This window comes from Mustela nigripes, chromosome 12, assembly GCF_022355385.1.
Source record: "Mustela nigripes isolate SB6536 chromosome 12, MUSNIG.SB6536, whole genome shotgun sequence".
Lineage (NCBI taxonomy): Eukaryota > Metazoa > Chordata > Mammalia > Carnivora > Mustelidae > Mustela > Mustela nigripes.
The window spans coordinates 110,689,346-110,702,034 of record NC_081568.1 but is presented as its reverse complement, the minus strand read 5'-3'; the positions used below and the strand labels follow the sequence as shown (position 1 = coordinate 110,702,034).

Sequence of the window (12,689 nt, the reverse complement as noted above, 5' to 3'; positions counted from 1 at the left end):
AATCCAAACATTTCACTTTGGCTTACCTATTTCCACAAAGCTCTGCACTACTGTTTGAGTCAGTTATATCTTTAACTTGTTGACTATTTCAGTTTAAACTCTGAATGTTCACAGGACATCTTTACAGAACACATTAAGACCTAATCAATTACCATAACTTTTAGAAATAGAAGAGAGTAACGACAGATCCAAAAGGCTACCAAAGTAACGAAAATTGGAAATATCAGTGGTATTTTTGGACTTTAAGTGGTTATGGAAATAAAGAATACGTAAAGTTTATATATAAATACAACAAGAAAATATTCTATTTATACTGAAACATCACCAAATATCTTTATTTAGAAAGGGAACACAGCGAAATAATTTGGAGGATAGGAAACAAGTTTAAATTTCTTTCCTAACTCAATTTCTAGCATAAAAAATTATATATATATGTCTATCTGTTATATAAATGTTTTGAACTCTACTTCCTGCATCTAAATATTAGGGATAAAACCCACAAAACAAAGGGTTTTTGTGTGTTACATGTTAATATAATATTTGAAATATTTTGTAAAGATTTGAAACATGACATTCAATTGTGAACCATAAAACTTAATGTAGCTCATTCATCAATTCTAAGAGTCCAAGATATTTTCAATAATTTATGAATCAGGGATGCATGCCAGGATCCAGTTTTAAGAGCTTCTCTGCCTCATATCCAGAGTTGGCAAATTATCTCCTACTTACAACAAAGTTGTTTTCTTTGACCTCTTAACCACCTTCAGATTCTTCTCACAGAGTATAAGCAGAAGAAATATTGTACAAAATACCAATAAACACCCCTGAAATCTTATGGTTCAAAGAAATCAAAGTATTATTAAAAACAATTTTTGGAAAACATTCTCTCATCACAGCAACGCTTGAAATTTAATAAAAGCTTTAATAAGGGCATTGCACATGGATCAATGCATAGTGCTGAAAGCAGACTTCATATGTAGACTTAGAGAAAAAGAAAAAAATTCCTAAAATAATTTTATTTTTGATGACTGAACTTCTGTTTTTACATATGAAGTTCAACCAGTCAAGAATAACAATGCTTGTCAGCAAAACTAACTGGCTTACCTTTCAACTGTACTGAGAATATCTATAACCTTTCTGCAGAGAGGATTTTAAATGAGGATTCTCAGTTGGACTCAACATCATAGAGCATTTAAAGGTCAATTTAAAATGGAGTTTTCATTCCTAATAGCCCTTCACTGAGATTTTTTCTGCATTTCTTTAAAAAAAAAAATTGTAATTACAGAGTTCTTATTCCTTGAAATAAAAAAAATTAGATTTCAGTCTTCCTTTTTATTACTTTATCACACATGCAGTAGTTTCTTAATTAAAAAGAAAACATGAGCTAAATAAAAGTGTGCTGAGAAAACAATTAACTTACCTCTGCTTGTTCTGGAGTTTCTCCTGCAAAGTAAAAAATGTAATGTTCTTCACTAAAGTGCTGAACCACTATCTGAAAACAGTTTGGCCTTTAAAATATAAACAGAAAAGTTATTAGGAAGCTTAACAGAAAGCATTAAAACACACTAACTTAAAAAAATCACAACATATAATTATATGATGTATATCAACTGACATAATTCTTAATTTAGAGAACCAATACTCCACTGCCCAGATCATTACTGAAAAGAAAACATCAGCTGCATATATTCTTAAAAACTTCTTGTCAGCACCACTGAAATTTAATCAACCCTTCAAACTTTAAAATTGTCTTATCCTAGAATTGCATATACCTAATCTAAACTTTCTAAAGCAAAATGTTACTTAACTCTTTACTTCATAGTAACATATATTATACATTTATAAGTGCTGGAAAAAGACTAAATATGTTCCTTTTTTTTAGATCTGTTCTTAGACCAAAAATGTTCTTAGTGGTTATCTCTCACAGGTGGATTGTGGGTGACTCTTTAAAATGCACTTTTATGTATTTTCTTCTTTTTTTTTTACAACTGATCATTTTTCATCTGTTAAAATGGAAACAACATCTGCTCACATATATTCCTGTTCTGATGATTAAACAACTGAACAGTGGCATACAGTACAAATTAGTTCTTGTCCTCCCATAGTATGCACCATATTAGAATTCATCTGATGTGGAAGTACATTAGATAGTTTATCTTTTTTTGAAAACAGGTTTGTTATCTTTCCAATTAGACTTGAAAATGATTTTAAAATGTTAAATAAATGCTACCCCAATGTTCATAGCAGCAATGTCCACAATAGCCTAACTGTTCATCAACAGATGAATGGATGAAGAAGATGTGGCACCTATATACAATGGAATATTACTCAGCCATCAAAAAGGATGAATACCCACCATTTGCATCGACATGGATGGAACTAGAGGGGATTATGATGAGTGAAATAAGTCAAACAGAGACAGACAATTATCATATAGTTTATGTCATATGTAGAACATAAGGAACAGCACAGAGGACCATAGGGGAAGGAAGAGAAAACTGAAGGGAAAGAAATCAGCAAGACAAACCATCAGAGACTCTGGATGCCCAGAAACAAACAGGGTTTCAGAAAGAAGGGGAGGTGAAGGGATGGGTAGCTGGGTGATGGGGCAGCCATGTGTTAAGGAGGGTACGTGTTGTTATGAGCACTGGGTGTTACATGCAACTAATGAGTCATTAAACACTACTAATCAAAACTAATGGGGGGGGGGGGCGCCTGGGTGGCCTTTGGCTCAGGTCATGATCCCAGCGTCATGGAGCCCCGCATCGGGCTCTCTGCTCTGCAGGAAGCCTGCTTCCTATTCTCTCTCGCTCTCTCTCTCTCTGCCTGCCTCTCTGCCTACTTGTGATCTCTGTCTGTCAAATAAATAAATAAAATCTTAAAAAAAAAAAAACAAAACTAATGGTGTTGGCTAATTGAACATAATAAAAAACAAATAAGTAAGGGCTGGGCAGCTCAGCCGGTTGAGCGTCTGCCTTCAGCTCAGGTCATGATCCTGGAGTCCCAGAATTAAGTCCCAGATCAGGCTCACCCTTCACCCTACTCGTGCTCTCTCTCAAACAAAATCTTTGCAAAATAATATAAATAAATAAATCAATAAGGGCCTTCATGCTTTTGAAACTCAAAACTCAAATAATGATATTCCTATTTCTGGCATTAACCAGATTATCTTTTACTTCAGTGTTAGGAGGCCACAACAAAATACCCAGAGTACAAGCTTAATATTTATTTTAAAAAACTACCCTTTCAGGGAACCCTCCTACACTGTTGGTGGGAATGCAAGCTGGTGCAACCACTCTGGAAAACAGCATGGAGGTTCTTCAAAATGTTGAAAATAGAACTACCCTATGACCCAGCAATTGCACTACTGGGTATTTACCCTAAAGATACAAACGTAGTGATCCAAAGAGGCACGTGCACCCGAATGTTTATAGCAGCAATGTCTGCAAGAGCCAAACTATGGAAAGAACCTAGATGTCCATCAACAGATGAATGGATAAAGAGGTGGTATATATACACAATGGAATACTATGCAGCCATCAAAAGAAATGAAATCTTGCTATTTGCGATGATGTGGATGGAACTAGAGGGTATCATGCTTAGCAAAATAAGTCAATCAGAGAAAGACAACTATCATATGATCTCCCTGATATGAGGAAGTGGACATGCAACATGGGGGGTTAAGGGCATAGGAAAAGAATAAATGAAACAAGATAGGATTGGGAGGGAGACAAACCATAAGTGACTCTTAATCTCACAAAACAGACTGAGGGTTGCTGGGGGGAGGGGGGTTGGGAGAAGGGGAGTGGGGTTATGGACATTGGGGAGGGTATGTGCTATGGTGAGTGCTGTGAAGTGTGTAAACCTGGCAATTCACAGACCTGTACCCCTGGGGATAAAAATATATTATATGTTTATTAAAAAAAAAAAAAATCTACCCTTTCATGCTTTGAGAATGCTATAAAAGAATACAAGTACAAATTGGAAACTTCAGCTTCTGAAAGTGGCTTGAATCAGACTGGCCTTCCCAGCTCCATAAAATATAAATAAAACAAAAAAACAACTGTTCAAAATCACTGGAAAACGAGAGCAACTCAGATTTGGGAGGTCAAGATCAGAGTAAATGAGCCTGAACTTCACAGCTTTTTCTTTCAAGGCACTTGCCAATTCCTAAACTGCGCAGGGCAGGAAGCTGAGAAATCTTAGCAGAAGGAAACAGCATCTAAGAGGTCCAAAAACCAACCATCACATTCAGCAGTTTCATACCCAGAGGAGAGACAAATGACTTTAGGGCCTTTAAAAGAGAAGGCTTTCATCTGAGACCCCTACCCATGCCTTCAAAATAAGAGCAAACCAGATAAATAGAACAGCCTTCACCAATATGTCCATTTGATCCCTGAGGGACTTATCTGGCAGAAGAACAGTCCTTTTTGGAAGCAATAACATTATCCATAGCTTCTACAGTTTTTCATACACAACGTCCACCATTCAAACTAAAGTAGATACAACAGGAATCATACTCAAATGACTGAAAAGCCAATCAAGGAAAACAGAGGAAAAGGAAAGACTTATATATAATCCAGATACAGCTGTATCATTAGGAACAACTTTCAAATAACTGTAATTAAAAGGCTTAAGAAAACAGGTAAACTAGTGAATTTTGAAGCCAGCTAACTGTATCTATAGAAGAACCAAATGGAAACTCTAAATTGAAAAATGTAATTAATACAATTAAGGCTTCAAGAAATGCATTTGACTGGATGGAATGGAAGACAAATCAGAGTATCTAGCCTAGAGCACATAAAGCTCTTTCCCACATAAAGGGAAAAAAATATATAAAAAACATAGAAAGCTATATAATAGGCACATGGGGCCTAGTAAAAGAGATAACATGCTGGGGTACCTGGGTGCTCAGTTGGTGAAGCACCCAACTCTGGATCCTGGCTCAGGTCATGATATCAAGCCCTGTGCCGTGCTCTGCACTCAGCCAGGAAATCTGCTTGAGATTCTCTATCTCGCTCTCCTTCTGCCCCTACCCGCGCTCTAAGTGAATCTTTAAAAAAGATATAACAGGTAACATGAATCACAGAAGATGAAAGAAAATGTGGCAGAACTACTGTTTAAAGAGATAGTAACCAAGACTTCTCTGAAACTCACAAACAACATCGAGTATCAAACTGAAGCAGCTCTGCAAATATTAGGATAAAGTTTTTAAAGAAAATTTACTGTAGGCATATTTTTGTTTAACTGCTGAAAATCTAAAGAAAAATCTCAAAGCAACCAGAGAAAGATGAAATACAATACACCTCAAAGAGAAAAAAAGATGTATTATCTGTAAAAGAGAATAATCCAAAACAAAAGACTGGAAGGCAGAGAACGTTCTTTAAAATGCTGAAGAAGGGTGCCTGGGTGGCTCAGCCGGTTAAGCATCTGCCTTAGACTCGGGTCATGATCCATGGTCCTGGGATGGAGCCCTGAACCGGGCTCCCTGCTCAGCAGAAAGCCTGCTTCTTCCTCTGCCCCTCCCTCTACTCAATTTCTCAGTCTCTTGCTCATAAATATATCAATCTTGAAACACTGGAAGAAAATAATTGCCAACCTAAAATTTAATTCCCAGTGAAAACAGTTCTAAATGAAAATAATAAATATTGCCACAATGAAAGATTCAGCCCATGAAAAGATGTAAACATTCCCACATAAATACTCACTACAGTAACTCCTATCACTGAAATATCTTTCAACCTGTGCTTCTGAAATTAATATATTTAAAGTAAAGCAATATTAAAAGTCATAAGTTTAGTATAAAGAAATAAAGTGCTTAGCGACCTCAATACTGAAAATTTGGAGAAACTGCATAGCTGCGCAACTAAAGCCTTAAAGAACACAGGCAAATGAGCAAAGCTATCCAAACGTTTGTTCACCGTGGCCAGAGCAAGCATGCTATTCACCTCTGTTGCAAGGAGTTGCTAACTTTCACATAACATTTCATTCAAATGCAGGTCAGTCAGTGTATTGGGTTCTATGCATATACAAAGCAATAAATATTCAGCGCCAGTCATATATTTCAAAGAAAAAGATAACTGCATTCATCCACAATTTCACCATTAGTACTGTGATATTTGCATTCTATGATACATAATTTAATCCCATCCTATTTTTCACCAGTCCTATCTGGTACAGGTGTCTGTTCATTTCCTTGAAACATACTTTGCTGATGCTGTTTTTCTTGGGATCCACTCTTTCTTTGTACTCCCCAACTCTTTTTCATAGTAAGGCTCTCAAAAACACAGCTGATGACAGTAAACTAGTATACTTTGGAAAACACTCAGTTCTTTAAAATGAAAGACTTGTACCTTAGTTCCCATGAACACAACTTTTTCATACCAGGTTTAGACTTGGTATCATTAAATACAATACCAGAGTCTTAAAAGCCACCCTCAACAAGAAACTGCCCAAGAAGCAAACTGTGTTCCCATAGCAAATGGTAAATGTGCATTTACTGCTTTTCTGCTGCCTGAAACTCCTTTCTTGATGTTAACCATAATAGGAATAATTTGATCTCTTTAAACTGCATTAAAAGACCTGACCTTTAACTCTAGCAGTCATTTTCTTTCATTGGCTAGGGTAACAGTGACCTTTCTTTGTGATACTGCAAACTGATTTTTGGTCCACTCATGCCTATTCACAGAAAGTATGTCATAAATAATGTTATAGCTTTTTCCCCCACCCAAATTTACCCAGATGTACTTTTATTAGTCCTAATAATGCTTTTAAGATTCTTGTTATTCAAATTTTACATATCACCAGGGAATCATTTTTAACCTGATTTTTCAAAGCTGAATTTCTGCTTTGAATCCATAAACTATCAGAGCACATTAATCTATTTTTGCATTCTAATTCTGAGAAGTTCACCCATTCTTTAATCTGCAAAGCATGAATCAATCGCCAAGCAGTATTGTTTCATTTAGATTGTAAACTTCGGCAAAACTCTGCTTCTGGACGACTTACAGACTCTGGTATCACAGAACAGTACAGGGGCATTCTGATCCCATTTTCTCCCATAAAACTGAAAACGTGCAGCTGAAGCAGCTTGCAGTTTAGTAGAATCTATTTTGTAATATTTCACGTGGAATTCTGGTCTACAGACTTTTACATGTAAAGGTCTCTCTGTATTGCTTTATTTTCCAGAATGAATTTCTGACGTAAAACCTTTAAATTTTCTATCATGAAGCTTCTTCATTCATCATCAACTTAAATACTATTTCTACAGTATCTTCTTTGTTTCAAAGGATTCATTTACTGCTTTGAATACTTTAATAATTTCCTTTGGTACTTCTTTGAATGACCAACAATTTACTTCCAAGCACTTCTCTAATGTTTGCAGACTCATCGATATACAGTGAAAATGTAATCTCTGGCTCTGTACATAGCCTATCATTTGTTTCACCAATGCATTTACTCATAGTACTATCTGAACACAATCTAATACTCTTTGAAAATAGTACCTCTTCTCTTTCTTTTGCTTTTTGGCTTCAAACATACAATTGGCAATTTCCATGCAGACTGATTAAACAAGCAAATTCTCCAACTCTGTGTGAAGCATCCTGGCTTTAGCTTTAGCTATTAATTCCAAGATCTCCTAGCAAACTTCCCAAGTAGAATCTGACACTGTAGAACAGATCTATGGAAAGGAGGGGATTGGGAGGGGAATACGGGGTGGAGGGACTTTTATTTAAAACTTAGTTCTTCAGTAATATGGTGCCAATACAATGTGCCTGGCATCACTGATTTATTCAACTTCTATGCAAAATATTTAGGCTGAGGAAAAGAAGATTTACTGGATTTAGTTATCCCAATACAGTTCTTAAGTGGCCTAATAGGTTGAATTTTTTAAATGAAGGTTACTGTTTTTATCTTGTCATTTTAGTGACTTTCCAGCTTTAATCACCAAATTGTCCTTGATGGTGGGGAAATAACTATACATTAAAGCCAATCAACGAAGTAACAATGGAAGAAAAAAATCTAAATATCTTAAAAAAATCTGAAGTTACATTTTTTGAAGATCTCCCTTACATATTTTATAATATGAAATGTTGAAATCTCAAACATTTAATATTTTTATTATACTAACATTTTTATAACCACCAATCTCTCAACAGACACCCATAACCTATTCATGGCACGCGGTGGGAAAGCTCTGATACAGTTATCTAAATGAATTTAGACCCATCTTCCAAGATTCAACTTAAGAACCACCTATTTCATACTACTTAATTCAATAAGCTTGTTCCCAAAAATCTCTTCCCCGTACAGCTATTCAAAGTACAAATAAACCATGTTTGGTGGTGAACAGTGTGGTTGTCTCCCCAGCATCCACTTCCCTCTCGTACAGAGGGTACAAAGCAGCCTTACTATTTCAGTGGGATCATCTTCAAAAGGGCTTGGGCACCCAATGGCCTCCATTTATGAAGGGAACCCCACCTTTGCTACTTGAGGGAAACTACAACTACACATTGATTGAGAGGTGGCTCAATAGTGCATTCTCAGGATTTTTAATCATTACTGGAGGCAATGCTTACTTTTTCCTTCTCTGGGTATTTATGCCACTTTGCTACCATGAAAGAAGCTGTTTTGTGAGGAATAATTCAGTAAACACAAAGGCAGGTAGAGCAGAAAGATGAAATGAAAAGCAGCCAGAGGTCTGATCAAACCACACCCGAAGGCCAAGAGTCTCATATTGTTAAGGAAGGAAAAACAAAATTTAGGAAATCCTATATTATCCAAAAAATTTTTGCTTGTTTTTTGGAACAGCTGTTTTTATGAGATATTAGGAAGTGTTTGAAAAAAAAAAAAGGGGGGGATGGGGAGAGTTATCAAGGTCAAAGATTCATGAAATACTTCATATAATAATTCCCTCTTAGTGATTCAGAATATAAACACTGGCAGAAATTCAAAAAGTCATGCTTTAAGGATAAATTATGTGTTCAATTCAGCATTTCTCAAACCATAACCATTTAAAAAACTGACTATTAAAATTACGAGTGACACTAATGCGATATCCTAAACACAGTCTGGAGAAAAGAAATGACAAGGTTGTAGTATGTTCCTACAGCTATTTGTTTTAAACTTTCCCGAACTTAAACAGGATAAAGCTGAATTTGCTTAGCAGAAATGCCATCCTGCAGCAGAGAAACAGTTGTAAAAAAAAAAAAAAATCTGTGTTTTATTAATACCAGTATGTAATAAAAATGGTCAATTTATCTAAAAGGACTCTAGAATGGATTATTAATAATACTAATAGTGAAAGGTAAAGAAAGGCCTTGTTTCTGATCACAAAATGAGAAGTAATCAAGAGTTGGGTGTGTCTTGTGACAGTCAGGATTCCCCTTTAGCTTACATATTTATATTTATTTTTTGAAAAACTTTGAAATTAATGTAAGAAAAATGTTTCAACTCCAAATCTGAAACACTCCCCTTTTCCTACTGAAGCAATTATTTTTTACATTAGAATTCTTAAGGTCAAATGTTTTGAGGAAACGACCTATCAAATTAGTAATACAACTGAGTGAACTCAGTACTATGAGATGCAATGAATTAAGAGAGAATGTGATAAAATGGGAAAGAGGACAAGACTCAAAGTCAGTCACTCAAAAGATTGCTGGTAAAGGAGAGAGGAAACATGCGATATATAGGTCATGTTTCACTACAAGAAATGTCATTCCAAAGATTTCTACATAATACCAAAGTGGAATTTCACGCACTGGTTAGTGTAAAATAAATAAGGAAGACAGATATTACCCTAGAAAGTAAATCTGACATTTTCAGATGGTTTTAGAACTCTCAAAAATCCAGTGGCGATGCTTTAAAAATTATCTGAACACATCCATACTATTTTATTATTAAAACAATCCCAAAAGAAATAGGAAACCAATTTCTTACCTGCCAAAGAGACTATCATGAACAACATAGACAGAACATACACTGAGATCTATTAATCCTTTTGGTTTGGTAGCTCGTTTTTCACTTTCAAAATAAATAAGTTGAGCATCACTGCCCTCTAAGATAAAATATAAGTTTTTCCACCGTTTTCCTTTGCCTGTTAAAAAATAAAAAAGGGTGCTTTCCATTAGCCAAATAATAAATTATAAAGCCATGTCTGCGTGTGTATACACACACATAGTCAGTAACATACCAGTCCATACAAAATGAGAAAATGCCTATAATATTTATCTGTAAAAACGTGCCTTTTCTTACACTGCTTATTTTAATGAATCACAGAGTAAATTGACAACAGTACCATAACTGTATCTTTCCAAGTTTCATCAAGATAAAAATCTTTAAAATTCCTGCTTAGGAGTAATTTTTTTTTAATTTTAAGAAAATACTCTTCTACCCCACACCCTACCAACCAACCTCCTATCATTTCTTAATGTTAATCTGAGGCAAATCTATAAAACAGAAACATCTAAACAATAATGTGACAAGTGTCATTAGAAGTCTCTCTTTTAAAAAAAATAGTAATAATGAAGTATCAGGGAGAGAGTGGGCAAAGAATGAAATAACCTGACCTCAAGAATGAAAGAGAAACTGGAAATATGTAAGCTTGTGTCATTAAACTCTGCTTGAAAATGTGGGCTTAATATACCCAGACTCCACATTTTTAAAAATTTAAACTCAATTCATTAACATGTATTATTAGTTTCAGAGGCAGAGGTTATTGACTCATCAATCTTATATAATACCCAGTGCTCATTTTATCACGTGCCCTCCTTAATGTCCATCACCCAGTTACCCCATCCCCCTGGCGTCTCTCCTTCCCAGCAACCCTCAGTTTGTTTCCTATGAGTAAGAGTCTCTTACGGTTTGTCTCCCTCTCTGATTTCATCTTGCTTTGTTTTTTCCTTTCTTCTTCTATGATCCTGTTTTGTTCCTTAAATTCCACACATGAAATAGATCATATATAATTATCTTTGATATATTTTGCTTAGTATAATACCCTCTAGTTCTATCCATATTGTTTCAAATGGCAGGATTTCATTTTCTGATGGCTGAGCAGTATTCCACTGTTGTGTGTGTATATGTGTACGCATGTGTGTGTGTGTGTGTGTGTGTGTACACACATCTTCTTTCTTTATCCTAGAATAGATTTTGAAGGATGCTTAGCTACAAAAGCTTTAAACAAGGGTCAGTTACTAAATATTAGTGGAAAATACTGAAATTGAATCTTTCAAGATAATACTTACCCTTTTTTAGAAGATAACCTTTTTTAACAATATTTTTATAAAATGCATCCTTTGTTTTTCGGCGAATTGTATTATAAATTTCCTTGCCATCCACTGTATCATTGAGTACTTGTTCTTGATCCTGAATTTTTAAAAATATTAAAATTATTTCATGAATTTTTGATGGAAATAAAATCTAAATTACCAATTAAAAGCCAGGTTGTGTGTCTGTCTAGAACATTTAAATAAAGTTTTTAAGGCTAAATTCTAAAATACGTATGTTAAGAGATCCTTTGCTTCTCAAAGAAAGTCTCAAAAATACAGTTTTGTTATGTTGCCTTGTGTTATAGCAAATAACATGGACAACATGAATTGGTCCCAAGAGAACTGATAAACTGGGAACCAGTTCAAACATAAAACCAATTCCTATTTGCTTAGGCACAGTTGTGTCTGTGAGAAGCACTAGGTGAATGCAGAAAATTGCACGCAGCTGATATGAGATGCATAAGAATATACAAAACACATCTCTTGTACCTCACAACCCTCTCCACCCACTAAGTGTTATATGCCACACCCACCCATCCATCCACACAGGGTATTACAATACCATCTGATTTCAAATAATCTTTCTACCACTTTACAATAATCACAACCCTTCTGACAGCCTCTTTGACAGGTAAACTTCAGGTCTTTTACAAGGTCAAGGCCCATATTTATTGTAGTAGTTAAAGATTTCTTAACCATTTAACACATATAAAAACTAGCCTACATTTTATTAGGTTCTTATCTTTATATGTTACTGATGCAGTTCTTGAGTGTTGTACCCCTAACCTTACCTTCCCGTAACATTGTGGTCTTTATTCCATGGTTTTATGTAACTCTGACTTTAGGAATGGAAGCGTGTCTCTTAACTGCTAAATCCTCCCAAGTAACAAAAAGAATTCTGATGTCAGGAAGAATCTACAGAGAAGAGTATCTTAATAATGATCTTTTCAAAATAAATCAGTCATCAGTATTACCACGGGGATCCACTGGATTCAATTTCAGTTTCCTAGTTTCTTTTTTGAGCAGTTCTTACTCTTTGCTAGGATTAATATTTTATGACTGTTTTCTTAGAGACTTCATAGGTCCATCTGATCCTCTTATAAATCTAAGATATGAGATTTTCAAAAATTGTATTTTTTCCTCTATCTTAAAACATTCTGTTATTTCATCATCCTAGGAACAATTTTCATCATTATTCAACAATTACTTCTCAAGTATGCTAAAGAGCAGGGATAGGCAAGCCATGGTGCAGGTGCCAAATCCAGCCTACTGACTGCTGTTGGACATAAAATTTAATCGAAAACCCACACTCGTTGCTTTATATTTTGTCTATGGTTGCTTTCTCAGTACAAAGGCAGAGCTCAGCAGCTGAGATGGAGACTGAAGGCCTGCAAACCCTAAAATATTTATTATCTTGCCCTT

General features: G+C 35.2%; 1 protein-coding gene across 1 annotated transcript in view; it reads right to left on the bottom strand.

The window, feature by feature from the left end:
* RASA1 (RAS p21 protein activator 1) overlaps window positions 1-12,689 on the bottom strand; it is a 121,764-nt gene that overhangs the window by 20,380 nt on the left and 88,695 nt on the right. Inside the window, exons 10-12 of the mRNA XM_059418201.1 lie at window positions 11,244-11,364; window positions 9,940-10,096; window positions 1,421-1,508 (exon numbers count right to left, since the gene is read on the bottom strand). Of these exons, the coding sequence (XP_059274184.1) occupies window positions 1,421-1,508; window positions 9,940-10,096; window positions 11,244-11,364 (366 nt within the window). The remainder of the gene's footprint in view (window positions 1-1,420; window positions 1,509-9,939; window positions 10,097-11,243; window positions 11,365-12,689) is intronic.